At 40.8% G+C, this 26,322-nt stretch overlaps 1 protein-coding gene across 7 annotated transcripts in view; it reads right to left on the bottom strand.

The window, feature by feature from the left end:
- Positions 1–471: 471 nt before the first annotated feature.
- MAP3K7CL (MAP3K7 C-terminal like) overlaps positions 472–26,322 on the bottom strand; it is a 77,193-nt gene continuing 51,342 nt past the window's right edge. For 6 of the 7 annotated variants that reach the window (XM_034793414.1, XM_034793405.1, XM_034793423.1 and 3 more), the window contains 2 exons: positions 16,269–16,384; positions 472–1,674 (listed from right to left, as the gene is read on the bottom strand). In XM_034793414.1, coding sequence (XP_034649305.1) covers positions 1,494–1,674; positions 16,269–16,384 — 297 coding nt within the window. In that variant the 3' untranslated portion in view covers positions 472–1,493. Of the gene's footprint in view, positions 1,675–16,268; positions 16,385–21,861; positions 21,986–26,322 lie in introns of all 7 variants that reach the window. The other variant, XM_034793450.1, reaches the window with a different exon arrangement.

The raw sequence follows: 26,322 nt of genomic DNA, 5'->3' as shown, positions 1-26,322 counted from the left end.
GGGGAGATTGGAGCTGAGATTCTGCCTGTTCCCCACCCCGTCCTGTCCCCATACTCCATGAGGAAGTAAGCAGCAGCCTTATGGAACCTACTTTCAAGTCTGTGATGCTACCTGATGTTGTTAGCCAGCAGAGAGATGTAAGGGGGCACCTTGGGCTCCTTTAGGCCTCTGTGCTGCACTAGCTGGGGTAAAATTTGGTGCTAAATAACTTCAGTGAGAGTTGCCTAGGTTAATTTAGTATAAATCTTGGGTCCTACAAGAAGAATGGGGTCAAAGTTAAAGGTTACAGTGAATATCTTACCTTTTGCAATTCCTAACATTTTTAATTTTAAAAGTGTAACCTCATCATCAAATCTGTGTATTTAATTCTAACCTCACAAAAGTGTAACATACTTCCAGTTGAGCAGAGTTTAAAATATGGGGAAGATTAAGGAAGTGAAGGGCACAAAATAGCTTTTTTTGTATATCCACTTTTAATGAAAAAAATACTGTATGAATAGAAATGGAAGTATAACAAAGGATTTTCAATTGATTTAGGAAAATACAGTGATAAGTAGAGCAAGGAAAAACAGACATTTTAACTCTCAGTTATTCATATATCACTGAACTGCTTAGTATCTACCCTCAGTCATTTCTGTTCCAAAACAGCCTACAAAATAAAAACAAAATATATGGTACTTTTACTGAAGTATTCTCCATTAGCAACCATAAATTCTTATTTATTCACCACTGTAGTGTCCATACATTACTTTTCCATTTCTTGCATGCCAAGAAGTACAAATGAATTTTAAAAAGAAAAGAATTTCTAGCCAAGTATATGGCAGTGGAAAGAAAACTTTCTTATCTGTTTCTTCACAATTTAATAACTTGAAAATGATTACTGGCAATATAATTCTTTGATTAACATGATCAGTTAGTGCTATTTTAACGAAAGTACTTTTTTTTAAAAATGTGCAATCTTTTAGAATTTATAAAACAACCTAAAGTTGACATTATCAACATGCCAGATACTTGGAACATAATCTTGAGCCATAGCCCGATTAGATTTAGGACAATTTCCAAACATTTTAGGCATGACAAAAATAAAAACAAAAAAGGAAACTAAACTAAAATAGAAGCACATGAGTGTGTTCCAGTGTTCCATATATTAAAACTGCCCCTGCTGTACGACTTAGTATGGTCCAACTCCCAACATAGAGACTATTTATATCAGTTTCTAGTGTGTCCATATCTTCTTAAATTGGAAGAAATATCTTTAGAAAAGAAATCTGATCTACTAGAACATACAATGGGGCTAGATTAGCTTCAATTATGTTACTTGAAATAAAATATCCATTATATTAAGCTACCGGCTGGCAAGCATTAAATCAAATATAGACTTTTATATATTCTGTATTTCTAGTGAAGTGTTACAACAGAACCTTTTTTTAAAACCTCTTGGCCAGCACAAAACAAAGACTGGATTTGACTGCCTCTTATTGGCTAGTTGAGAGTTATGAAGAGCACTGTCTCTTTTGGTATTGTATTCTAAGCTTTTCCAGTTGCTCTGCACACTGCGTCTGAGCCAGTTTCAATGTCCGATTCTCCTCTGTCAGTTCTGCATATTCCTTAGTCAGCTGAGCAGCATCCATGCTCTCCTTTTCTGCCTGTTCCAGTCTGGCAATCAGCTCCTTTCTGAGGATTAAGAAAACAGGAAGATAAAAGTTGAAGTATGTAAGTGCCATTACCCAGGGTACGCTTTTGGACATCACCTGTGGTCTTGGTCCCTAGGAAAGACAACACTATAAGGTTTTGTGTTGATTATAGAAAACTTAATGCTGTTACAGTACCAGATGTATATCCCATGCCTAGAACTGATGATACACTGGACATTTTAAGCAAAGCTAAATATCTCAATTCTTTTGATTTAACTCAAGGTTATTGGCAAATCCCTTTGGATGAGGATGCACAGAAAAAAATCTGCTTTCATCACTGATATAGGACTCTAGGAGTTCACAGTGTTACCATTTGATTTAATTAATGCTGGAGCCACCTTCCAGAGGCTGGTATCAGCATTAAATGGTCTACAGACCTTTGCAAGAGCATGTGTGGATGACACTACAGTATTTAGTAACACTTGGGCTGATCACAAAGAACACTTGGGAACTGTGCTGTCAAAACTCAAAGAGGCAGGTCTAACTTTAAAAGCCTCTGTAAAACTGAAGTAGCCAGAGTTCCTTATTTGGGACACTGGGTAGGGGAAGGTCAAACATCCCTATGCTTTGAAAGTTGAAGCTATTGTAAATTGGCATATATTCCAAACCAAAAAATAAATCCAGTCTTTCTAGGTCTGGTAAACTATTACAGGCGGTTTGTGTGTGGGTCTGGTGACATTGTCTCTGCCATCACAGATTTATGTAAAAAGACCAAGCTAAACAAAGTCGGTTGGATGAAAGCATGCCAGGAAGGATTTGATAAGGTAAAGAACATTTTGTCTGAAAAGTCTGTTCTAGCTAGCCCTGATTTTGACAAAATGCTTAAACTGCGTAAAGATGCAGACGTTGGTCTGGGTGCTGTGCTGATGCAAACAGGGGAGAATAACATGAAATACGCAATTGCTTTCTTAAGCAAAACATGTACATCAACTGAATAGAATTAGTCTGTCATAGAAAAGGAATGCTATGCTATAGTGTGGGCAGTTAAGCTACTATCCTGTTCAAAAGAACAGGCCCTACCTGTTCAATAGAAAATTCAGGGTCTTAACAGATCATTAGTCATTGATTAGGCTAAACAAACCTAAAGGCTCAAATTCCAAGCTTCTACACTGGAGCCTCTTCAGGATTTTGATACGGAAATTGTGCACATAAAGAGAAAAGACAACATGGCAGCAGATGCCCTGTCCAGGAAAGAGGGCCCTGACCAACTGCCTCTGGGTTAGCCACAGCTTTGTAAGGAGGAGGTGTGATGGTCTGTACCCCAATGTTCAACCCTTTTACAGGACTATGATAAATTTTGTACAACAAGTATGGCTTTGAAGAGGCATAATTTGAAAAGTCATAATTTGCTGATCATTATTGTACTGGTAAAATATGTATGGAAACATTGTATGTAAAGTTATAAGATTCTACTGTATGACATTACTAAGGCTTTGTCTACACTACACAATTTTGTCAACAAAAGTCAGTCTTCATTGACAAAACAGTGGAGGTGTACACACAATTCTCCTCCCACCAATTTAATTCTCCTGCTACACCGACATAATAAAACCATCTTGATGAGCGGCACAGAGCTTTTTGAGACAAAGTTAGAGTGACACATTGTCAGTGTAGACACTGTGCTTGTTTATGTCGCCCTAAGGGGACTCCAGGTGGTGTCCCACAATGCCCATCATGACCGCTTTGGTAAGCAGTTTTTACTCTGCTGCCCTACAGCCAGATACAGAGGCCTGCACTCCTCCCCCTTTAAAGCCCTGGGAATTTTTGAAATTCCACTTCCTGTTTGCTTGGCATGGACAGCTCACATCACATCTTCCCAGCCAACTATGCCGGCTTTCCGCAGCAAACATGCTCCCATCTGGAGTACACAGGAGTTGCTGGATTGGTTGGGTCTGTGAGGAGAGGAGGCTGTGTAGTTGCAGCTCCGATCCAGACATAGGAACTTTGACACCTACGAGCAGATTGCCTGTGGCATGGATGGGAAGGGGCACGAAAGGGGTATGCAGCAGTGCCATGCTAAGATCAAGGAGCTGAGGCAGATGTACCAGAAGGCAAGGGAGGTCGACCGTCACTCTGGTGCGGTGCCAAAAACATGCCACTTCTACAAGGAGCTGCTCGCCATCCTCGGCAGCAACCCCACCTTCACCACCAAGAGCCCCATGGATACTTTGAGGGGACTGGAGGCTGTGGCCAGTGGAGTCATTCTCAAAGAGTAAGGGGTGGACGAGGAGGTCAAGTTGGAGGATGATGTGGAACAAGCAACAGGCTTGTCCTGTGGCATGGCGAGGTGAGCCAAGACCTCTTTTTGACTCCAGAGGGATCTAGCCAGTCACAGCAGTCCGGCTCTAGTGTGCCTGAAGCAAAAGAGGGGAGCTCCGGTAAGTATTCATTTTGCTTTGATAGTGCATGGTTATATGAGCTAGAGGTGTCCTTTATTTTGTTACATGGTGCACATGGGAGAAGAGATTGAAATTAACAACACTTGGTATTGTTTCATCTGCTTCTTGCTCCCCTGTGCAGCTATGCAGTGGGGGTGCTGCGGAAAAGTTTGTTAATGCACACCAAGTTCTCCTGAGAATCCTCCATAGTGATCTCTAGGAAACTTTCCTGCAGATACGCTACAATCCTTTGCCGAAGGTTCCTTGGCAGAACTGCTTTGTTTCTTCCCCTGTTGTAGGAAACTTTGCTGCACCAATTGGCAATTACTTCTGGAGGCACCAAAGCAGCACACAGGTAGCAGCATATAGAACCTGTTGGAAACCGCACGCATGCAGGAAATACACCCCTGCATCTTTGGTTACCCTCAGTAGTGTGATTTCAGCTTCAGTTGCCCCCGCCTGTGGAAAACGGTGCCAGTATTCAAAATACTATCCTTAGACGCTTGTACTGATCCCCTTCTGAAACCACCCAGACCATTTCCACCATCCCCTCCCCACATCCCCCCGGCCAAACTCACCATGTTTAGTGCTCTGTTTAGTGCGTGCTTGTCAAGGAAAATTAATAATGAAAGTTACATACACCTCTTTCTCAAAGACAGTGAGTGCACACACAATACTGACTCTGTGTACTGTTTCTTTTGCTTCTGCAGATGTGTGCTTGAGGGCCAGCTCCTACACACCAGTGGAACACCTCCATCAGATAAGGAAGCAAATGAGGAGGAGTAAGGAGGACATGTTTCATGAAGTGCTGCAATTGTCAGATCAGGCTGATAGTGAGCACAGAGCATGGCGAGAGACAAACAAAAAGCTAGGAATTAATAGCCAGGAGAGGGGCCAGGGCCAGGAGCGGATAATACAGGGTCAGGAGCAGATAATAAAGCTCACGGAGGACCAAACAGAGATGCTTGGGTCCCTGACTGCACTGTAGTGCTCAATTCCCTGCCTTCCATGCTCTTCCCAAACTCCCCCCATACATTCCTTGCACTTCCTGGCCTGCCACGGTACCCCTGGCACTCCACCTGCAGGGACATCTCCCATAACGAAATCTGGACTTACACCCAGCTGTGAGATACTCACTTCAGAGAGTGCCGCTCACTGTCATGTCCCTTATAAGAAATGTTAATCTGGGCATTGCAGTTTAATAAAAATTTAGTCTTACAAATTCAGTGTTTCTTTATTTGTGACCTATGCAAGGTGGTTGCAACAGAAATTCATACACAGTAGTAATCGCCACATTTGCAGACTACAATTAATGCTCATGCAGGAATCATTAAAGGGGTCATTCAATGTGGCAAGTAAACAATGCTTGGCTCAATTCATTACTGAAAGACACATTGCTGGGGCTCATTGTCAAAATGCTGCTTCAAAGTCTCCCTGATTCGAATAGCCCCCCGCTGAGCCCCTCTAATAGTCCTGGTGTCTGACTCCTCAAAATCAGCCACCAGGTGATCCACCTCAGAGTTCCACCCCGGGCAAACTTTTCCCCCATGGTTTCACAAATATTATGCAGAGCACAGCAGGCTGCTATGACCCTGGAAATAGTTTCCTTGTTGGGGTCTAACCTGCCAAAAAGGCAGCGCCAGTGACCCTTCCATCTGCCAAATGGACATTCTTGGTTATTCTGCACTTGCTGAGTTAGTTGTTGAAGCACTCCTAACAGCTGTGGTGTATGGTTTCATGAGCCATGAGAGTAAGGGGTAGGCTGGGTCTCCCAGGATCACTATGGGCATTTTCACATTCCCTATTGGAATCTTTTTGTCTTGAAAGAAAGTCTCTGCATGCAGCTTTCTATACAGTCTAGTGTTCCTGAAGATGCATGCGTCACACACCTTCCCTGACCGCCCTGCACTCATGTCAGTGAAACGACCCTGGTGATCCACCAACACTTGCAATATCATAGAGAAATAGCCGTTTCTCTTGATATACTCCATCGCAAGATGGTCTAGGGCCAAAACAGGGATATGTGTGCCATCTATCGCCTCACCGCAGTTAGGAAATCCCATTGCTGCAAAGCCACCCACTATTTCCTACACATTGCTCAGAGTCACAGTCCTTCATAGCAGAAGGTGATTAATGGCTCTGCACACTTCCCAGCTCCAAACTGATTGGCAACTGACTGGTAGCAGTCTGGAGTTGTCAGCTTCAACACAGTGATCAACACATGCTTTTCCACCGTTAGGGCAGCTCTCATTTTCATGTCCTTGAAAGCTCCACACAGAGTTCAAGGAAGGTGGCTTTGCGCATATGAAAGTTATACAGCCACTGCTCATCATCCCATATCTGCATCACAATCCAATCCAATCACTCGGTGCTTGTTTCCCGAGCCCAATAGTGATAGTCCACTGGATGCAGCTGCTCAATGAATGCCAACATCAATTTTGAATTGTTTCTTTCCATGGTACACAGCAGGGCAGGCACCACGGATTCCTGTTCAGATTCACAGCTCATGAAATACTGCAGGATCAGCCTCTTTGTGTTCACAAAGCTCATCACAAGTCAGGTGATCAGTGTAGGATCCATGCTTTCAGGCAGAAATGGCGGATGCAAAGTTTACAGATGCAGTTGAAAAACAGCGTGAAATACAGTCAGAAGTCCTTGGAATCATGGAACTGAGAAAACTGCATCATGGGGCGGTGATCCCACCCCTATGATGCATTGTGATCCATTCCCAGAACTCCTAGTGGGAGAAGTTGGCGATTTGCACAGTGGGCTAGCTACCCACGGTGCACTGCTCTCTCTCTCAGTGCCAGAGCACCAACTGTGGATGTTCTCCGCCGACAGAAAGAGCGTTGTGTGAACACGCACAAGCAATGTAATTACAGCAGTTTATGATCGTCGATGAAACTTAAATCTACTTAACTCTGTAGTGCAGACATGGCCTAAGACACATTCAAAGTCCAACTAGGGGCTGGCTGGCATAGTCTGTTCCCTTAACTCACCAACCAGTTCAACCCCTTGCTTCAGGAAGAGTTTCCTTTGAAAGCTGCCTTGTCCTTGTCATCATCCTGCTTCTCACAGATTAAGTAACTTTTTAAGCATTTATAGCCCTGTGAGCAGTTAGCTCCCAGTCTGGGCAAAACAATGCTAGCAACTTGGAGTGGGGGGGACAAGTCTGTACTCGGTGTCCTTATCTGGGGCCATTGTCTTCTTTCTCTTTGTTCTTCCCTCAGCATCCTTTTAAGGTACCTCAATTTATTCATACAGGAAAATCTTATAGCATAATATGGAATAACTTCCCCTTGCTAACCAGGTCATATTCTTTGTTAAAAAGCAGAATGTTATTGATTAATTCATTACTCTTTTCTTATTCTGACTGGAACAACTATTTTTTTAAATGCCAAATTTGAGTTGAAGCGAATATTTCTTACTAGGCTGCTATCAACAGGAATTTTGCCTGCCTAAGGATCAAGTGCAAATGAGTAATAGCTAAACAAATTTAAGAGGAATCAGTTTGTATTAATTTAACTGTATTAATAATTTAGTGACATGAAACTTCCTTTCCATGATTTTCATCACTTGGGGCCAGCTGAGGTCTTCCTCAGAATGTCTTCCCACTTATTCCATTGGGTGCAATGCTGGACTGAAGGCTTGAGCTTTTTCAAGCTACCACTTCCTAATTTATGAATATTCCAGGTAAATTACTTCAGATTTATTCTTCATTACTTTCCTTATAGTTATGCAGTTACACTAAACAGAGATAGAATAAAGTAAGCAATCAGTAACCAGAATCTAATTTCACTGCTTTTCAGCACCAGCAGGTAAAGGATTTTAAATCCATGACAAATTTTAGGGAAAAAAATATTAGTACTTATGAAAGTCAGACACCAACAATACTTAGCTGGCCTCAAGCCAGGGGACGTGCAGGCAGACACTATAAAAACTTGCACAAATCTGTAAATCAATATCAGTCCTGAATTGCAAAACCTGGATCAAAAGAGACTCTGAGCAAGCACTTTTTCCAACTTGCTTTACAAACACAGCCAAGAGACTATAACCCCTTCCTGGGTTTGGCTTTATTAAATAATAAGTAATAAAAAAAAACAGATAATCAAGATCACCTCAAACCTTCTCCACAAACAGTGTGTGTCTAATGCTCCTTCCCTCACTGCTCAGCCCACACCTTAGATCCTCTTTCCTAGAAAGCCAATTGCACCTCTCTTATATTTAAGTAGTATAAAGAATCGCCTGCCTCTGAGTCAGCAGAACTTACTTTTTCTTTTATTGTCAGTATCAACACCTGTTAACAGAGTGGGGTAATGTTTCAGGCAAACACTATCAGCCTGTTACAAAGGCCTAAGATTAGAATACCAGGGAACTGCTAAATGTTATGAATGGTGTGGTTTACAATGCCCACAAAAGGCTGAGACCACCTACTAATTTTTGCTTGTGACCTAACCCTGGATTTGAACTAAGCTTTCAGAGTTTGAAGGATACCACAATAAGCTCTTGCACCATCTAGCCTTAGTTATGGATGCTTAATAAATAGCTCTAGCATTTTTTTAATCTATGCTTTCTTTTAGCAGCTACACTGTGGTTAAAAATTAACATAATTGATAAAGCATTTTCTAATGCCGTTGCTAAGACACTTGAGGCTATGAGGGAATCTATAGTTTCCTTTTTCAATGTCCACTTTGTTTTTTCTATGAAAAGCATGATTTACATGGTAAAAATGTAATGAAATGCATGTCTTACAGTTTTAAGAAACTGTAAGACATGCAAATTAAAGAAACTGGCAGAGCCTTAATGAAATCCCCCCCCCCCCGTTGCACAGTAAAGGCTCTTTTTGTGGCGAGCAAAGGTGCCTTTTTATTTAATTCATTCTGAATAATAAATACAAGCAAATTCTGCTAGCTTATTTCTAACAAATAAAAAAACATCAGATATTGGGGTGGAATGTACCTTGTAGGCATTGTCCCTTCATGGGAGTGGTGCAGAGTCGCTCCCCCCCCACCCTCTCCTGTGTGAGGATGAGGAAGGATTATGCCGCTGGATATGTGACTTACAGGGGCATGTGCCACCCCTTAGGAAGATGTAGCATGCACGCACGTCTGCTGGCTGGTGGCAGGACCACAGTCCTACCTCCTCATTCAACATTTTGGGGCTGCTTTACCCATAGGCGTAGTTTGACTTCTATATTTGGGGGGGGGGGGCAGCTCCAGTCAGGCCAAGGGGGCCACACGTGAGGGGAAAATTCTGCACCCGCTTGAGGCTTACAGTTTGGGAGGAAGGTGGGGACATTGCCCATGTTCTCATCTCAGGGGGAACTAACAGAGTGCAGGGATTGCAATGAGCTGGCTCCTGCTTGGGGAGGATATTCGAACAAGGACCAGTAACAATCTGGTTTTTAAGCTATAAAGGCAGAGCCTGTGGTCATGCCACTTACAGCATGCTTCAGCTGCGTAGTTCTAGCACATCTGAGCACTGACCAGCATGGCAGGACAAGCTGAAGAGTCTTTTGGGATTAAATGAAGCCAGCATACCACTCTGATTTGGTAGTGTTTTACAACCTTTTTGCACAAGTGCAAATAATTACACAAGGTGCAAGTGAGTGGAGAATAAGGCCTAAATTGGGTAAATTGAGCAATCGTCAGAATAGGAGGTTGGTGGGTTTGGGTTACACAGCATTTTTAGGAACATCCACAGGTATCAATGAAGTCCTCTGCTCAATGTACAACAGCAGTCAAAGAAAGCAAACAAGATGTTAGGATGCATAAGGAATAGGATGGAAATTAATATAGAAATTATATTGCCATTCTATAACTCAATAGTGTGGCCTCATCTGAAACACTGCAGTAATGGTCACATTTTAAAAAGGAAACTGAAGTACGAGGGGGTTCAGAGATAAGTGACAGGAATGATTAGGAGCAAGGAAACTCTCTTATGAAGAAAGATTGAAAAGTTTGGGACTATCTTAAAGGAGATGAATAAGTGGGACCATGATAAAAGCATATAAAATAAAGAACAGCATAGAGAAGGTAATTTAAGGGCTTCTATTCTCCCCTTCTTGTATTACAAGACTAAGAAAACGTTCCATGAAATTGAAAGGTGACATGCAAAACTAATCAAAGGAAATAGATTAAAAAAACAAAACCACACAACACAGTTAGTCTGTGTAACACATTGTCATCACTGAGACTAAGAGGATCAGACATTTAGAGTATGTCCACACTGCAATATAACACCTGCAGCTGACCTGTGTCAACTGACTCAGGCTGCAGGACTATGAAATTGTAGCACACATGTTCAGGTTGGGGCTGGAGCCCAAACTTCAGGACCCCACATCAGGGAGTGGGTCCCTGAATTTGGAATCCAGCCCAAATGATTACAGTGCAATTTCAGAGCCCTGAAGCCCAAGCCTGAGTCAGCTGACACGGGCCAGGTGCAGGTGTTTTATTGCAGAGTAGGCACTGGCTAAGCCTCATATGGCTACTAAGAATATCCAGAACTTATAACAGCAATTTTTAAAAAAAATAATCAAGGTCTGTGGGAGGGATATAAACCCAGATGCTTTGGCACATACACCTTCCTCTAACTATGGGAAATTAGAAGGAAACTTTCCCTAAGGACAGATTATCCCATAAATATGTGCTTGCAGAGTTTCTTCCTCTGAAGTAGCTGGTACTGGCCATTATTGGAGCCAGAAAAATGGATTACATGGACTACTCAACTGATCCAATATGGGAATTCCTATATTCCCTGGGCAAACTGTTTTAGTTGCTAAGTGTTGCTTCTCTGCACTCTCTTAATGTGCCAGAAATCATCTATGTCAAGGGTGGTTTAGCAGTATCCAGCGATGAGGATGAACACTAATAAAAGCATGGAAATCCCCCATCTCCAGTTCACCCGAATGTTTATACCACATAAAAGGTTTGTGTAAGCAGGCAGCCTTTTTTCTTTTTTTTTTTTTTTTTTTGGTGGGGACGGGGGTGAGGTGGTAGAAAAAGAGAGAGTGAACTAACGTGTAAGTCAGGGCATAAGCATACCCTCAACTAGGGGTCTACTACAATACACATAGACGAAGGGAAGTGAAAAGGCATCCATGGCACAGAAAAGGGACAATCCTAGACCACATTCACTCCAGGCATGTGTTAGAATTGTTTGGGGGAGGAAAAAGATAAAACTGGCCAGAGCTAATGATACAAAATATAGCTAGCAACCAAGACAACTCTAATATTTAACTGCATAATCCAGGGTCATTAGCTAGTAATAGTAATGTAATAAGTGCCCAAAATAACCAGCCATCCTATCCCTTTCACCCAAAATTAGAGATCTAACACATCTGTCATGGAAATATAAGAAGTTACAGGAACATAAATTAAATTACATTCACTGATCTAAGTGTGGTGTATTCTTGCCTCCACACCCCTTTCTTCCTTTTCTATCTCTTCTTCCATTTCAGGTTGAGTTTGTCCCTTGCCCTACATATCAGAACAAATTCTCTGCTGGTGTAAATGGAAAGAATTCAAATGAAGTCAGAGCTGTGCCCATTTACAGCATGTTCTCCCACCAGTCTTGCCCTTTGTTCAACCCTATAATTCTCGTTTTTTGATCCCCTCATCCTATCCCTCTCTCTCACTCCCTCTTTCTCATGAGGTAACTGCGTTTATTGCTTCCACACCTACCATGGATTGTGCTCTTACTATCTGCCTCTCCCACAAAGAAAATGGGGCAAAAAGACTCCTGCTGTGGAGTGCAGCAGTCAGTGTTAGTCCAATTCACCACCTCCCTTTATAGCTTTGTGCTCCTGCCTCCCCCTGCATTCTGTAGTGAAAAGCACATTGCAAAGGAAGAGGGTCTGAGGGCAGGGAGAGAAGGCAGCCAGGAGAGGGCCCCTAAGCAACAGGAGGCCAAAAGGGACACGCCAGCTGATGCTAACTTCTTAGCACTGGCTGGTGGGCTAGCATGCAGGACAAAAATGCAAACCAAGATTGTTAATTAACTGCCCTGCATTTGCTCTAGGTCCTTGGAAAGAAGAGAAGAGAGACAAATTACACATTATTTATCTACCATATTTCTAAGGCATCTGTCACTTTGGTATGTAAACAAAGTTATAAAGAAAGCATTTTATAAAATAACCCTTGTCAGCTGTAGTTATTCAAATGTGCTTGTGGCACTGATATCTATTTATGCTTATGATTGTTTTGATATCATTATGATATGATTAAGTTCCCTCCTTGATAAATTCTGATCTGTGCAATAGCGCTAATTTACCATATGATCTTTACTGGTCTGCGAATATTTTTTTAGAAGTAACAATGTGGAGTATTCTGTTTAGAGCAGACTATCATCTTGTTCAATATTTTGAACACAGAGTTTTGTATCATCAGGCTTCCTGGCAGTATGTGTTGCCAGGTAATGTTTTACCTTTGCATTCCACAGATAAACTAATCTGTGGAGAGGAAGTTAAGAATGCTGGCAGGGTAGCCATCTAACATAAGATCTCTTGGCCTCAGTAAAAATGTGAACTGAGTGGAAGAAGAATATTGCACAAGTTACTATATGTTCAAAATAAAAGGGAGAAATCATGTGTGTATTTATCAGTTTATTGTATTCAATATTTACAAGCAAGGATTATATTTACCTGGCATATTACACTATTATGAATCCACATTTCCACAAAAGGAAGGTTAAAATTTGATAATATTTTGTAGTAAAGTTGGGACATCTGCAGTAGTCCCTAAACTGGTGAAGTTTCAGAAAGCTCAGAAAAGACTCCATTTCTGAACTTCTGTCATTCAGATAGACTTTTCACTCTGGCCCATTTCTTTTTAGAAAAGACAAAACATCCCTTTCTTCTAATTTATGGAATATTTAATATCCCATTTCATCCCAGCCAGTGTGATCCACTCTAGTCTATTAAATTTCAGCAAATACCCCCACTTATATCTTGTTCCCTGTAACTTTCAAACTGTTTCTGTCTAGAACAGTATTGTACTATCCAAAAAATTAGTCAACAGGCCAAAAATCTTTTTCTCCTCCTTCTTTTTTAGATTAAATGAATTGAGAGCTAGTAAAAGGTGCTGGACTGACATCCTTATCTGTCTAGGCATTTCTAATCCACCCACCACCATGGTATCTAGGTATCATGTATATTATTAGGAGGCATATAACAATAGCCCAGAAATAAATTACATAGCCACTCTTGCTTGGATATATTTTTGTATATGTATTTGGAAATCTCCAGCATTAAACATTTCTTATGTGCCTATTGTCATAGTATCTGTATATACATAACTCTGTTCCCAAAAGACAAATTTCATTCTATCATATGCAATAAACTATTTTTAAAAGATTTTTATTAAAGAAAAACCTCAAAGTCTCAAGTGTGTTTTGCTTGAAAATGTGTGTAGTTCATTCAGGTATGTATCACTTGTAGTAAAACATTTATATCAGCTTTCTGAAAAATAAATAAATAAATAAGTAAATAAGACCGCCTTTTTAAGCCTGGGTACCTAAAGGTACTTAAATCCATAATTTGATATATAAGTATCAGACTTGGATTTTCAGAGGTGCCAAGCATCAATGGCTTCCACTGAAATAATTTGGGTGCTAAATATGGATTATAAATATGTAACTGACTTTAGACAATCAAGTTTAGACAAGTTTGAAAATTTTGGACTAATATCTGCGGAGGAACAGATAAATAGTCTCAATTTCTTCCCATCTAAAGTTACAAAAATACATTGTTAGCACTTACATATTATGTTATTCATTTTAATTTTGAATTCTTTTCCTTGTTTTAGCTCTACTCACAATAAATCGGTTCCATTCAACTTCTGGACCAAACCTTCACAACTTGTGGCCCAAATCCCAATAAATGCATATATCCAAATTTGCACATACAACCATACACTTGGACATGCAGACATTTATTTTACATGTGCATATTTGTATTTGCTCATCCAGAGGCAGGTTATGCTTGTGCAACTTAGGTGGACAGTTTTGAAAATCTGTCAGTTTTAGGATCCCAAATTCAATAATCTTTTAAATCATGGCAAGTTTTGTTGGATTTTTCATGCCATTTGGTCTATCCTCCACCTTTAGTACAAAGAATATGGCTTTTCCTACCCTACATATACTTTCAATATACTGACATTGGTGGTACATCCTGACCAACTACTAATGCCAAACAGTCCCTACCTCACCTATGCACAAAAACCAATTTGTCTTAAAACAGAGATTATAATTTGTTCTGAAAACAATTCTTAAAGATCAAACTATGGGCTTTAACAGTGCATAAAGGACCACATTCTAGAATGTATCCTTAATATCATAGCTCTCTGAGTTGGCCTCAGCTAGCAATCATATCTGTCAGACAATAAAATACCTGTATGGCTTAATGCAGGAGGAAAAAAATAAGAAATTGCTGCAAAAATCATTGGAATTAGTAGAAAAATCCCTGCTAGTAGGAAGTTTGTTCAGGTAATAACTGAGACCCCAGTCCTATGATTGCCCCTTTGATGGCAGATACCTGCATCCTTACGGGCTCTTATTGACTTCAGTGGGATTCTGCAAGAAGGGCAGGTGTTCACTCATCTGGACCCACTTGCAGGTCTGGGGCTTAAAATCTTAACATTTTTTACAGTTGGGTCTCTGATCATACCTCACCTTCTTACATGACTTCAAAAGGAGTCTCCAAAGTTGGGGTAACTGAAGCAGAACATTATGCTTTTGTTGCTCTGAGGAAAATCCAAAGTCCCATAGCATCAGAATTAATGGTTTGTTAAAGAAGGCTGTATCTCTTGAATTAGCTTTTTACCTCTGACTCCACCCCAATCCAAGGCTTGGTGAAACACAGCTACAAACAAAAAGGGCTTTTTCTGTGACATGGCTGGCTTTTTGTTAAAATAAAATCCAAATACCATACAACAGCAATGGAAAGTACAGTAGATTAAGGATCTACTTAGAGTATTATTTTCAACTGAATTATTCTCACTCTTTTGCTCTTCACTGAAAATGCCAAATCATTCTGGTTGTCAATGTCTGGCATTTGATTTAACATTAACTACACCTTGGAAGAATCCAATTAGCATCAAAAATTTTTGTTTAATCTGTTTATATAATTGTGGTGATCAACAACTGAGCACCATGCCATAAAGGCAATGCAAACCATTACTATAAAAAGGATGAAGCCAGTGAGAATAAACCATCAAATGGATCAGAAAGGTCAGGCAAGAGAATAAACTTAATGTAACTCAGGCAAACCACCCTGCCAGGCAAAAGGAAAACAGAAAAAGAAAAGGAGTAGTCAGGAAATGAAACACAAAACAACTGGACAGAGAGGGACCGAAAAAATGGGCAAAGGTAGATATGCCATAATAAATGGGTCTTCCAGAAGGCTTGTCTACATGCAAGGTTGCAATAGTTTAAAATCACACCTTAAATTAAACTACAAATCAGATGGTCCACACTGCACAGGTTTAACTAAAGTTAATTAAAAACAAATTTAAGCTATACAGAACTAAATCATTCTTAAAACTGCAATAAGGGTGTCTACGCAGGGGATTGCACTAGTTTAGACTGGTGCAAGTATGTGTGAATAAGGCCATACAGTGTCCTAAAAGCAGCCAATAAAGGGATTCTGGTGGATGTCCTTCAGTGGACAGTTGCATAATTGAGAGCCCTGAACAGTTAAAGTTCTGCTCTCTTCCTGGTCATGGCCGAACCTTAGGACAGAGAGACGGCCTGCTCTGTCCAATTGCAGTTGTCCCAGGCAGAGGAATAGGGTCACAAAGATCTTCTGGCTTAGATTATGAAGGATTTCTCAAAAAGAAGAACAGGAGTACTTGTGGCACCTTAGAGACTAAGAGACTTCTTTTTGCGGATACAGACTAACACGGCTGCTACTCTGAAACCTGTAGGATTTCTATAGATCAAGATCTTGAATGTTAGCTTCCTTACTCAAACTTTTACTCTTTTAGTCTCTTTACTCAAACAAAAATACCATTTTTCTTTAATACCTACTTCTGGCAGCATTTTCCACTTTTCCTTCGCTAGCCTAGAAATCATATTCCATGTGAATGGTTCTGTAGTAATTTTAAAATAATTATGAAAGTTTTTCTTCATGCAAATTACACTTCTTTTCCTTTGTACGTATAAGTAAATACTGGGGTTTCTTTGGAGAAAAGTTACTTACTTTCTTTCTTCCAGTAGTGCAATTTCCTTTTTGACCTCATGATATTCTTCTGCTATTTGGCAGTGCTGTTTGAACACCTCCATAGATTCCGTAGAGTCATGGCAAGGAGGCAGAGGCTTCATAAACAGAAGGAAAAAAATAATCTAATGCTTCTGCATGTGACAAACATCAGAAATGAAATCTTGCCTATTTAAAAACCAAGGTATGATGTGGGTCCAATCCTGTAGTTCTTATTTAGGGAAAACATCTATTTACTACAAGGACTGCAGGACCAGACCAAATGTTATTACTGTTATTTCCCATCTGTCACATGTAAACATAAACCTTTTAACCTTTTAAGTATTTTCATAATTTTCCTTGCCACCTTTGCAAGCCATCAGTGAAATCTGAAGAAGGATATTCTCCCTATACAACATCTTCGTCAGATACAGTGAAGTAATAATGCTAAATCTGGGGCACCAGTTATATCCACACCACAATATAAAACATGGTACTTATAATTTCACTGCAGAATCAAGCAGAAAATTAATTTGAGTTGAGGGTGAGAAGAGCTCTAATTCAAACATAAACATCTATAAGATTAGAAAAGGGTACACCGAGGAACCACTGGCTAACTAGTTTTGTTTTCATATACATGCTTCCCTCCCTCCTCCCCCACTTTATGGAACATGGTCTTATAGTTAAAGAATACCACTGTCAGCCAGAAGATCTGGGACCGAATTTTGCAATTTACTTCCAGGGAGCCAGAATTTCAACCCTAGCCTCTATCCCCTCTCTGCCACAGCCTTTGATGTGACCTTGGGCAAGTTTCTCTCTCTGTGTCTCAGTTTTCACAACTGCAAAAGGAAACAGACGGTACTTACCTAAGGGCTGAGGTGAGGCTTAATTCACTAATATTTGTGAAGTGTTTTGAGTTCCAGTGATGGAAGGTGCTGTAGAAGTGCAAAACTATGAGGACACTGAAAATACTTCTTTAAGAGTATTCAGATAATAGGGACTCAATTGTCCACCATTGAAAGTAATGGGAGTTTTGCCACTAACTTCACTCTATGCAGTCCCTATATTAGTACAGCAAGTTGTTTTTAAAAGAAGAATGCAAACTTTGGAAATCCACTATTGTAAATACAGCAAATAAAAATATCCCACCCTGGGACTCCTCTCAAGAATTAAACTAATGTGTTGAAAGTACAATTTGGGGAAGTGGAGGTTGATGGGTATTGCTCCTTCTAAAAAAAATGCACTTAATTCAGACATCAGAGATGAGCTTCACACTTTGTCCATAATACTTGTAGGAAATTTAATATTTTTAAATTGGTAGCCATGAATTAATCAACTGCACATGAATGCCACATAACATGATCATGCCACCTGTTTAAATCAAAAGGAAACACTTAAAAATAATTCTTCTACTGTCCTGCTAAGGAGCATCCAATTACCCTCTGGAATAAAAGTGAATCTATTTCTACCCCTCATAGCTCTATTTGGACTCTTCTATTTAGGGAGGAATATGCTTTCAGTGACTATGGCAGGAATGGCAGCGCACTGGTACTTTGGTTATTCCTATTCCTGAGTCTGAAATCTTTTGCTGTGGCTGAAGTTACAAAGCATAGTTTTGATTAAATCTACTTACAGAGAAAGAACAAAAGGGTTTTTACTTAATAATGAGTCTCTTTCAGATGTGCCTTAATGAAGAAAAATGGTTGATGTGATGCAGGCCATTTGAATTAATTGTAAGTGGTATGTAGTTTTTAAGAAATTTGGATGTACAAACATTCATTTTCAATACAACATGAGTTCTGACAGTTTAAATTAAGACATTTATAACAATACTGCTGTGAACAAGTTGTTTTTAAGAAACAGCTTTGAGTTCAGGTGAGGTCAGAGCCCCAGAGAGAGAGTTCCTCATTCCTCAGGACATCCAAGGGAATGAGGACAGACACAGGGATGGATTTTAAATGGCAGGCCACAACTTATATGAAAATTTAACACTGGAGAGAGGCACTATCTGCCCTATCTCATACAAGGCATTTCAGGAGGGTCCATCGCGGTGTTTACAGGGCATCTATCATAGAGCTCATAACTCAGGGTAGACTCTCCACTGCCTACCCCAAGGATTCACCTTGCTCTGCTGAATCCCCTACACTTCCACAGTATGAAGGGGACAGAAGGTACCAAAGAGGTACCCCGGTCTGCAATGACTTCGGGTATTCCTTATTCCATAGACCTGGGTTCCACCAGTGAAATCCCATATCTCTTATCTGACACAACTGCTGCAAATTGGGATGAACTAACACTCTTAGAATTCCTCACATTAAATTCCTACATCTTATACAGAAGTCATTAAGCAACTCTGCCATTTCCACATTTTCTGTTATTTTCCCCACCTCATTGAGTAATGGGCCTACCCTGTCCATGGTCTTCCTTTTGCTTCTAATGTATTTGTAGAATGTTTTCTTGCTACCCTTTATCTCTCTAGCTAGTTTGTTCTCGTTTTGTGACCATCTGAGGACTTAAGAAAAGCTGTTACTAATAATGCTTGATTTATTTTTAAAGCTGCATTTGAGAGAGAATATTAAATTTTTTAATCTGAGGTTCCACAGAAGATAGAGAAGGCTTGTTATCACCTCCATCTCCCTCCCAACACAACATTTGTTGGGAATAATGTTACCTTTTCTGCTTGACTTTTTATTTTGTTTTCCATACTTTGCATCGAGGCACTGTGCACTGAAATATGGACAATGTCAAACCAAGAGAATTTTATTGCAATAAGCTGCATGTTGGACAGCATGTACATTACATCATATCTGCTCATACACGTGCTGGGCTAGGGGACCTATTTAGCAATCTTCTATTATCCAGGGGCAGTCACATTTCTTTCTGCCTTTTTTATTTAATGAAACTAAACTGGCATGCAACTAAAGCTGGTTGAGAATTTTTGAAATTCCATCAAAACCTTTTTATTTTATTTTTTCTATTTTTGACAAGCTTACTGAGTAACTGAAATTTTTTGAGAACTTGAAATTTCAGGGAAAGGTATTTGCAAAAAGTTTCTACATTGTTCATGAAAAATAATTCTACCAGCTCTATATGAAATACAGGCAGACTTATTATTTGATAGCAAACTGCTCTCTATCAACCACAGGTAAAATGGGAGGTATAATGCTTTGCCCAACTCCCTGGCTGCCAACCAGAATGTTCAATTTAGCAGAGAGAGTTTATATGAGTCATAATTTGCTCTGGAATAATCTCTAAGTGCTCTATCTTGGCAATCAAATTTGGTGAAAATGTTAATTTCCAGGTATTCCCATAGATGTTCACTATGCCTCTCTAGCGTCACAGTGTGTTCTCAGCTATCATCCATGACTGAGAAAAAGCAAACTTATCACTCTTGCCTAAAACTTTCTTGAACAGGGCCTTCCTTTCCCTTAGTGGGCCCTCAGGATCTGTCAAGGCTCCTGTTTGTCTGCAATAAGTAATCTTTGTTAGTCTTCTTGAACGACACTCCACCATTTGTCCCCCAGCCCAAACTTTGTTTCCTACTTTCTTTTCGGGAGAATCACCAAAACAAAGTGCTTTGTAAGAAGAAATTGGAATTTGAAACCAACGCTATCATATTTCTTGCTATTTTGAGGATTGGATGTGCCACTACTTAATGTGCTAACTTTCTCATTTCAATGATCATGTCGTAGGCTGGCTGGCTACTTAAAAAGAGTTAGATCCAGCCCCCCTGTGATAAATCAGCTGCCTCACAGCTGATGCTGTGAGGCTACAGATGAGGTGAAAACTTGATCACTTGATGCTCACAAAAAAACTACAAGTAGCTGAGTTGAACCAGAAAGCTACACAGAGTGGGTAGGCTCTTGCAGGAGTCCCTAGGTCAGGGGAAAGAAACAGGTTTATGTATGACTCTCAGGCAGATAGCCTGCAGAAGCAGGGAGACTCGCCTTAACTCCCAGACAGAGGGCCTGTGGAGTGTGATCCTGCAGGTGGAGTAAATAAAATCTTCTGGAGGAACCTGAGCCAAGGGGAGGAAAGGATAGTTTGGTATACAGAACTTGTGTTATTTTGAAGAAATAAAAGAGAACCTCTGAAGAAAGGAGGACTGGAATCCTGTAGCTGGAGAGTGTACTTTAGTGCACAGGCTGATTAGTTAGCCCACTGGCTTACCGGCCACTACTGCACCAAATCCATCACAGGGCAGGAGAGGTGCTGGGCATCTGGCATCACAAGTGCCATCTCTGGGGAAGGAAATGGGAAAACAAGAAAAGTTCTCTTTTTTGACGTGCAGAGGAGCATGGCAAGGAGATTCTGCTAAAATGTTTACTTGCAGAAAGGAGAAAGTATTTTTGATTTAGGCAAGAGGACAGAGAATTAATGAGGGAATAAATCTGTTACCACCAAGAAATGAGTCTGCAGAGGCAAGTCCTGAAAGAACAAATGCAAGGGCAAAGGCCTCAAGCACCATTATCTCAAAGAAGCTATTGTAGTGGTTCAGCATATATCGTTATCTCACCTTCACAGAACAATGACACGTAATTATTAGTGTCCTGTTGGCTCCCAACAATGCATTTTCACAGCAATCCAACTACTAAAGAGCAGGGAAAAAGAGAATGGGAATTCCCAGAACATGCATTTCTTGTCCTTAAAGTCTGTGCATTTTTTTTCGTAATGTTTTGTTAGGTTGCACTGGCCACTGGTTGTGTCTGGCCTGCATATTAGAATACTTAATCGATTTGATTTACAGGATTTATGTTGAGTCCAACAGGAATACTTTAGTTTATTCTCAATATAGTATCATTTCACTATGCCATACAGTTAATATATAAAAGCATATCTGCAACAAAAGATTTAAAAAAAAAACACACGCCGCCACAAAGGAAACATTGTTATATTTAATAGCAGCAGTTGCCAACATTTAATCCTTCTTATTTTAGCATCATCCAACCTCATTCCCTTGCACTGGCAAAATATGTGCCCACAGCAACTCTCATTTGGTTCACCGAGCTAATACAAGCAGCATTGACTAAAGTCACAGGTTCAGGTGAGGATGTTGTCTGTCCAGCTGTGCTTAATTTGCAGCAAGGCCTAAAGCCTCCATAGTTTATTGAACACTCGGTCAGGCTTGCACAAACTTTGTACAGAATGCAACAGGCAGACATTCGGAGATCCTGTACTGTAACTGCATGTCATCAGTCCTTCTGTGTGAGGATATGTGCACTGTTTCTTTCAGTGTAGCAGGAAGCCAGGCAGGACGGCTTGGAGGAAGAGTCTAGGAAGAAGCTCCACAGCAAAGAAGAGATAATCTTTTGGGATTATGCTGTTTTTCTTATTCTAATGAAGATGTTCATTGTTTGAAGAAAGCAACTTTCCGTGATTCTTTGCCATTGTCACCTGCCCCTTTGCACTTAACCTTTCAAATCCATAATACATCACCATCCTACACCCACCAAGTTTGTAGTTGAATTGTCCTAGTTTGGGTAGCTGGTCGCACTGCCAAACCCAAGTGTTCAAAAATCGTGAGATTGGCTTTAAAACATGAGATTAATAATAATAATAATAATAAAGCAAAACATTTTGGATTCTTTTTATTTACCTTCTGTTTGAGGGCCTTTAGGGTGCACTCAGGTCATGTTTTCAAGCTTTTCTCTGCAACCATGAGGGCTAGAAACTTTCATTAAAAAAAAATGCTGAGCTTCTCATAACTCCAGGAGCCGGGTCTTAAAGAAAAACACCAAATATTGTGAGACTCATGATAAAATCACGAGAGTTGACAACAGTGAGTTGGGATATAGCTTCTTAATTCAGGGAAGCAGTGGATACACAGGCTCACTGAGAATAATGTGGGGATGAAGATTCCATTAATATAAATTTTGTTGGATAGCAGCAACACAGACGTGTCCGCTCCCGAAAAGTCTGGAGTTTATAAAAATGTTTGCATCATACACTGTGTCTGGCCTGCCTGTGTACACATATAGAGATCAGCTAACCTGGATATGACTACACTGGAGCTGGAGGGGTAGTTCCAGCTTGGCTAGATATACCTCTGTTCAAGCTAGTATGCTAAAAACAGAAGTGTAGCTGCAGAGGGATGGGCTAAATGCATAGGGTGTTGAATGGGATCACACTTGCGGTGGCTAGCTGTCCTGCCGCCTTCACCACTGTAGCGTCTACTATTTTTAGTGCACTAGCTCAATCACAGCTAGTGCAAGTATGTCTACCTCAGCTGGACATTAGACTACCAGCTCCAGTATAGACATACTCTATGGTCCATTAAGCTGGCATCACCATGATAGCCCTTTTTGTCAGATGTACCTCTGGGCTTGATGTGGAGGGACAGAATGGATATTTGGGTTCCCTCTACACATCCTGCATAGTTTGGGAAGCCCAGTAATGACCTCTTGTGCATTTGCCATGTTGATCACAATGCCCTGCAACATACCTCCATAACAATAGCAACCACTGTGTACCAAACTGATGACCAGGTAAGCGGTAACTAGCTTCCACTATGCAACCATAATCCATCAATTAATTTTCCTCTAAAGTAATAGGATGGGTCTGATGATTGGTCTAGAAACTGTACTACCACACTCAGGAGGAAGTGGACAGACTTTGGATCTACTCTGGAGAGAGTTGGTTATTTTCTAGTCCTAGTACGGTGTCCCAATAATCTTGGTATGGATGTCTTATAAATGCTAACATTATAATGTTATTACTACAGAACAAATGGATAAGTTCATGGACTATTAAGTGCAAATATAGGATGTTAAGGCACTTTTAGAATTAAGTGAATATTTAAAATTATAATGTACTTTTTACACCTTTGCAAAATAATTTGTACATCTTTATTTATGGTCACTACAATTTTAAGTGTCATTATAAAGGCTGAGAGCAGACAGGACTGGCTACTAATTTTATCTGTTACATACCAAGGAATCTCACAAAACCTGGATGACTGGGCAACAAAATGACACATGAAATTCAATGCTGATAAGTGCAAAGTAATGCACATTGGAAAACATAATCCTAAATATATATATATGACCCTGCCATCAGGTAGGGGATCTTGGGGGACAACTACTGCACTGGTGGGGTGCAAAATAAACTTTATTAAGAAAATGCAAAAACAGGGAAAATTCAATAGTGAGGGGTATGGGGTTTGTTAAGGTAGACAATTGGGGAGGGGTTTCTTTTAGTAAATAGGATAGGGGGTTTCAATAGTGGGGTACAATACAGTGGTAACCAATTAACACTGAAGTATAAATGTAACAGGTAGCTAACAATTTCTATGTAAAGGGTGTGTCACAGCAGCATATTACCAACTAACAGTTATGGGTAAAATGTGTTAAATAACCAACAACTCTAGGTAAAAATGTGTCACAGTGGTATAAATGTAAAATGTGAGGGGTGTTAGAGAGAAAAAGGGTAACCAATGGGGTTTTATGCTAGACTTCAGTAATACACTTGAGGTTTGGCAGCCGAAGGAGCGGGGTGAGCATGTGGGGGAAGGGATTAAGAGAGAGAGACACACACACACACACACACACACAGCAGACAGGCTGCAAGTTTAAACAGTAGAGAGACTGCAACGAGTGACTGGGGAGCTTGGGGGGAGACACGGGCAAGCTCGGGGGGGGGGGGGTTAGGGCAGCAGGAAGACAGACTTAACCACAATTATACAGAACACAGCAAAATCTTATCTATGATCTAACTTAACCAAGAATACACAAATTAGCAAGTAACAGAACACAATACAAACAATTCTTTAAACCTAACTTAACCACAGCTATGCAAAATGAAATTACAACTTATCTAGACTAAGAACCTGATTCTAATAGGTGCACCTTACACTATGCCGCTTCTTTGATCGGGAGGGGGAGCAGTTCCGGAGGGCAGAGTGGCGTGTGCCCCGGTACACCCCCGGGAGGGCAGGGGGGGTTAACTAGTGGTGGCTGCAGCAGTGGGGTGGCTGCAAGCCGGCAGCCCAGGATACAGTCCAGGAAGGCACAGCCTAGCAGTGGCACAGGCTTATTTCCAGCAGCAAAGGCGCTGTGAAGCAAGAAACAGATTACAGATACAGACCAAGGAGTTAGCTTGGGTCTGTCTGCTGGGGAAACAAGGCCAGCAGCTAGGACAGGGGAAGTTTGCAAGAGGGAGTTCTTACCAATCCCCAGGACAGCAGCAAGCACAGAGACAGGAACGGCAGTAGCATCGAAGGATGGAGAGAGGACTCGATTCGTTTATAATAATCAGGAGATCTCCAGGCACAAATTCATTGTTCGTGGGAGGGGAATTTAAAAAACGGGGGTACGCTCAAAAACAAACGAGAGCGGGGAGAGGGCCCCCCCCAAAGACCCCTAGCTGATCAGACCAGGTGGCAAAGCAAGGACCTTCTCCGAGGTCTGATCAGAAAATGTCTGGCTTTAAAGGCAAACTCAGGCAGTTTCCCACCAGTACTTTTGATTGGGCTCCTCTTGATACAGGGGAGGAGAGAAGGCAGGGAAAGGCTGCAGGTAAGCATAGGCATGTTCTGAGCCACAGGTATGACTCATATGCTTAATTAGTTAGCCACTTCAGGTCTTGCATTTCTGGGCAGTGCCCCCCCCCCCCCGCACTGAGCCCAGGTCTGAACAAAGGAACCAAACAAAGAAGCAAGAAGCCCCCTCCCTAGGCAGAGCAATGGCTCCAGTTAGTCTGTACAAGCCATTCCTATGAATAGGGCTGTGACTTTAGTTAGCACAATGGCCGGGAGGGGCAGCCACACAGGGCAAACAGAAAGGAGAGGGGAAAAAAGGAATGCAGCAGGGGGACAGCTGGTAACAGACAATATACAAAATGATGGGTTCTAAATTAGTTGTTACCACTCAAAAAAGAGATATTGGAGTAATTGTGGACAATTCTCTGAAAGCATCTGCTTAATGTGCAGCAGCTGTCAAAAAAGCTAACAATGTTAGGAACCATTAGGAAAGGGATGGATAACAAGACAGAAAATATCATAATGCCACTACATAAATCCGTGGTACATCCCCACCTCAAATACTGCATGCATTTCTGGTTACTCTATCTCAAAAATATATATTAGAAATTGAAAAAGGTACAGAGAAGGGCAACAAAAGTGATTAGGGGTATGGAACAGCTTCCATATGAGGAGAGTTTAAAAAGACTGGGACTGTTCATCTTAGAAAAGAGACAACTAAGGGGGGATATGATACAGGTCTATAAATCATGAATGGTGTGGAGAAAGTGAATAGGGAACTGTTATTTACCTCTCCACATAACATATGATATTAATAGGCAGCAGGTTTAAAACAAACAGAAGGAAGGATTTCTTCACACAACACACAGTCAACCTGTGGAACTTGTTGCCAGCGGATGTTGTGAAGGCCAACAGAATAACTGAGTTAAAAAAAGAATTAGATAAGTTCCCAGAGGATAGGTCCATCAATGGCTATTAGCCAAGATGGTCAAGATGCAACCCCATGCTCTGGGTATCCCTATACATCTAAGTGCCAGAAGCTGGGACTGGACAACAGGGGATGGATCATTTGATAATTGTGCTGTTCTGTTTGTTCCCTCTGATGCCTCTGGCACTGGCCACTGTCAGAAGACAGTACACTGGGCTAAATGGACCGTTATGGACCCAGTATGGCCATTCTTCTGTTCTCACATAACAAACTTCTCTTTTTTATAGCACTGAACATTCTCATTACTTTCCCAATAAAATCTGACTTAAATTTACCTGTGACTGCATAAATGAGGCAAGTCTTTCAGTTACATCAATTTTATGCTAATCTAACTCTATTGATTTCAACAGTATTATACTGCATGAAACCAGTGCTGCTGAGAATCAAGTTCATGATTTCATGTAAGGCCATGGAAGGGAGTTTCATTATTTTTATAAGAACAATTTTTCATGACTACATTCTTCCTTATTCAGGGGAAAACAGGAACACCCAAAGAGAGTGGAAAGCATAACTGAGAGAGGAGGAGACAGATGGAGCAAAACATATCGGGAGCAGAGACTGGAGAGACAGGGCCCAATAACTTGGGTGTCTAA

The sequence above is a fragment of the Trachemys scripta genome, chromosome 1, assembly GCF_013100865.1.
Source record: "Trachemys scripta elegans isolate TJP31775 chromosome 1, CAS_Tse_1.0, whole genome shotgun sequence".
Classification (NCBI taxonomy): Eukaryota; Metazoa; Chordata; order Testudines; family Emydidae; genus Trachemys; species Trachemys scripta.
The sequence above is the reverse complement of the archived record's forward strand: the minus strand, read 5'-3'. Positions and strand labels throughout refer to the sequence as shown.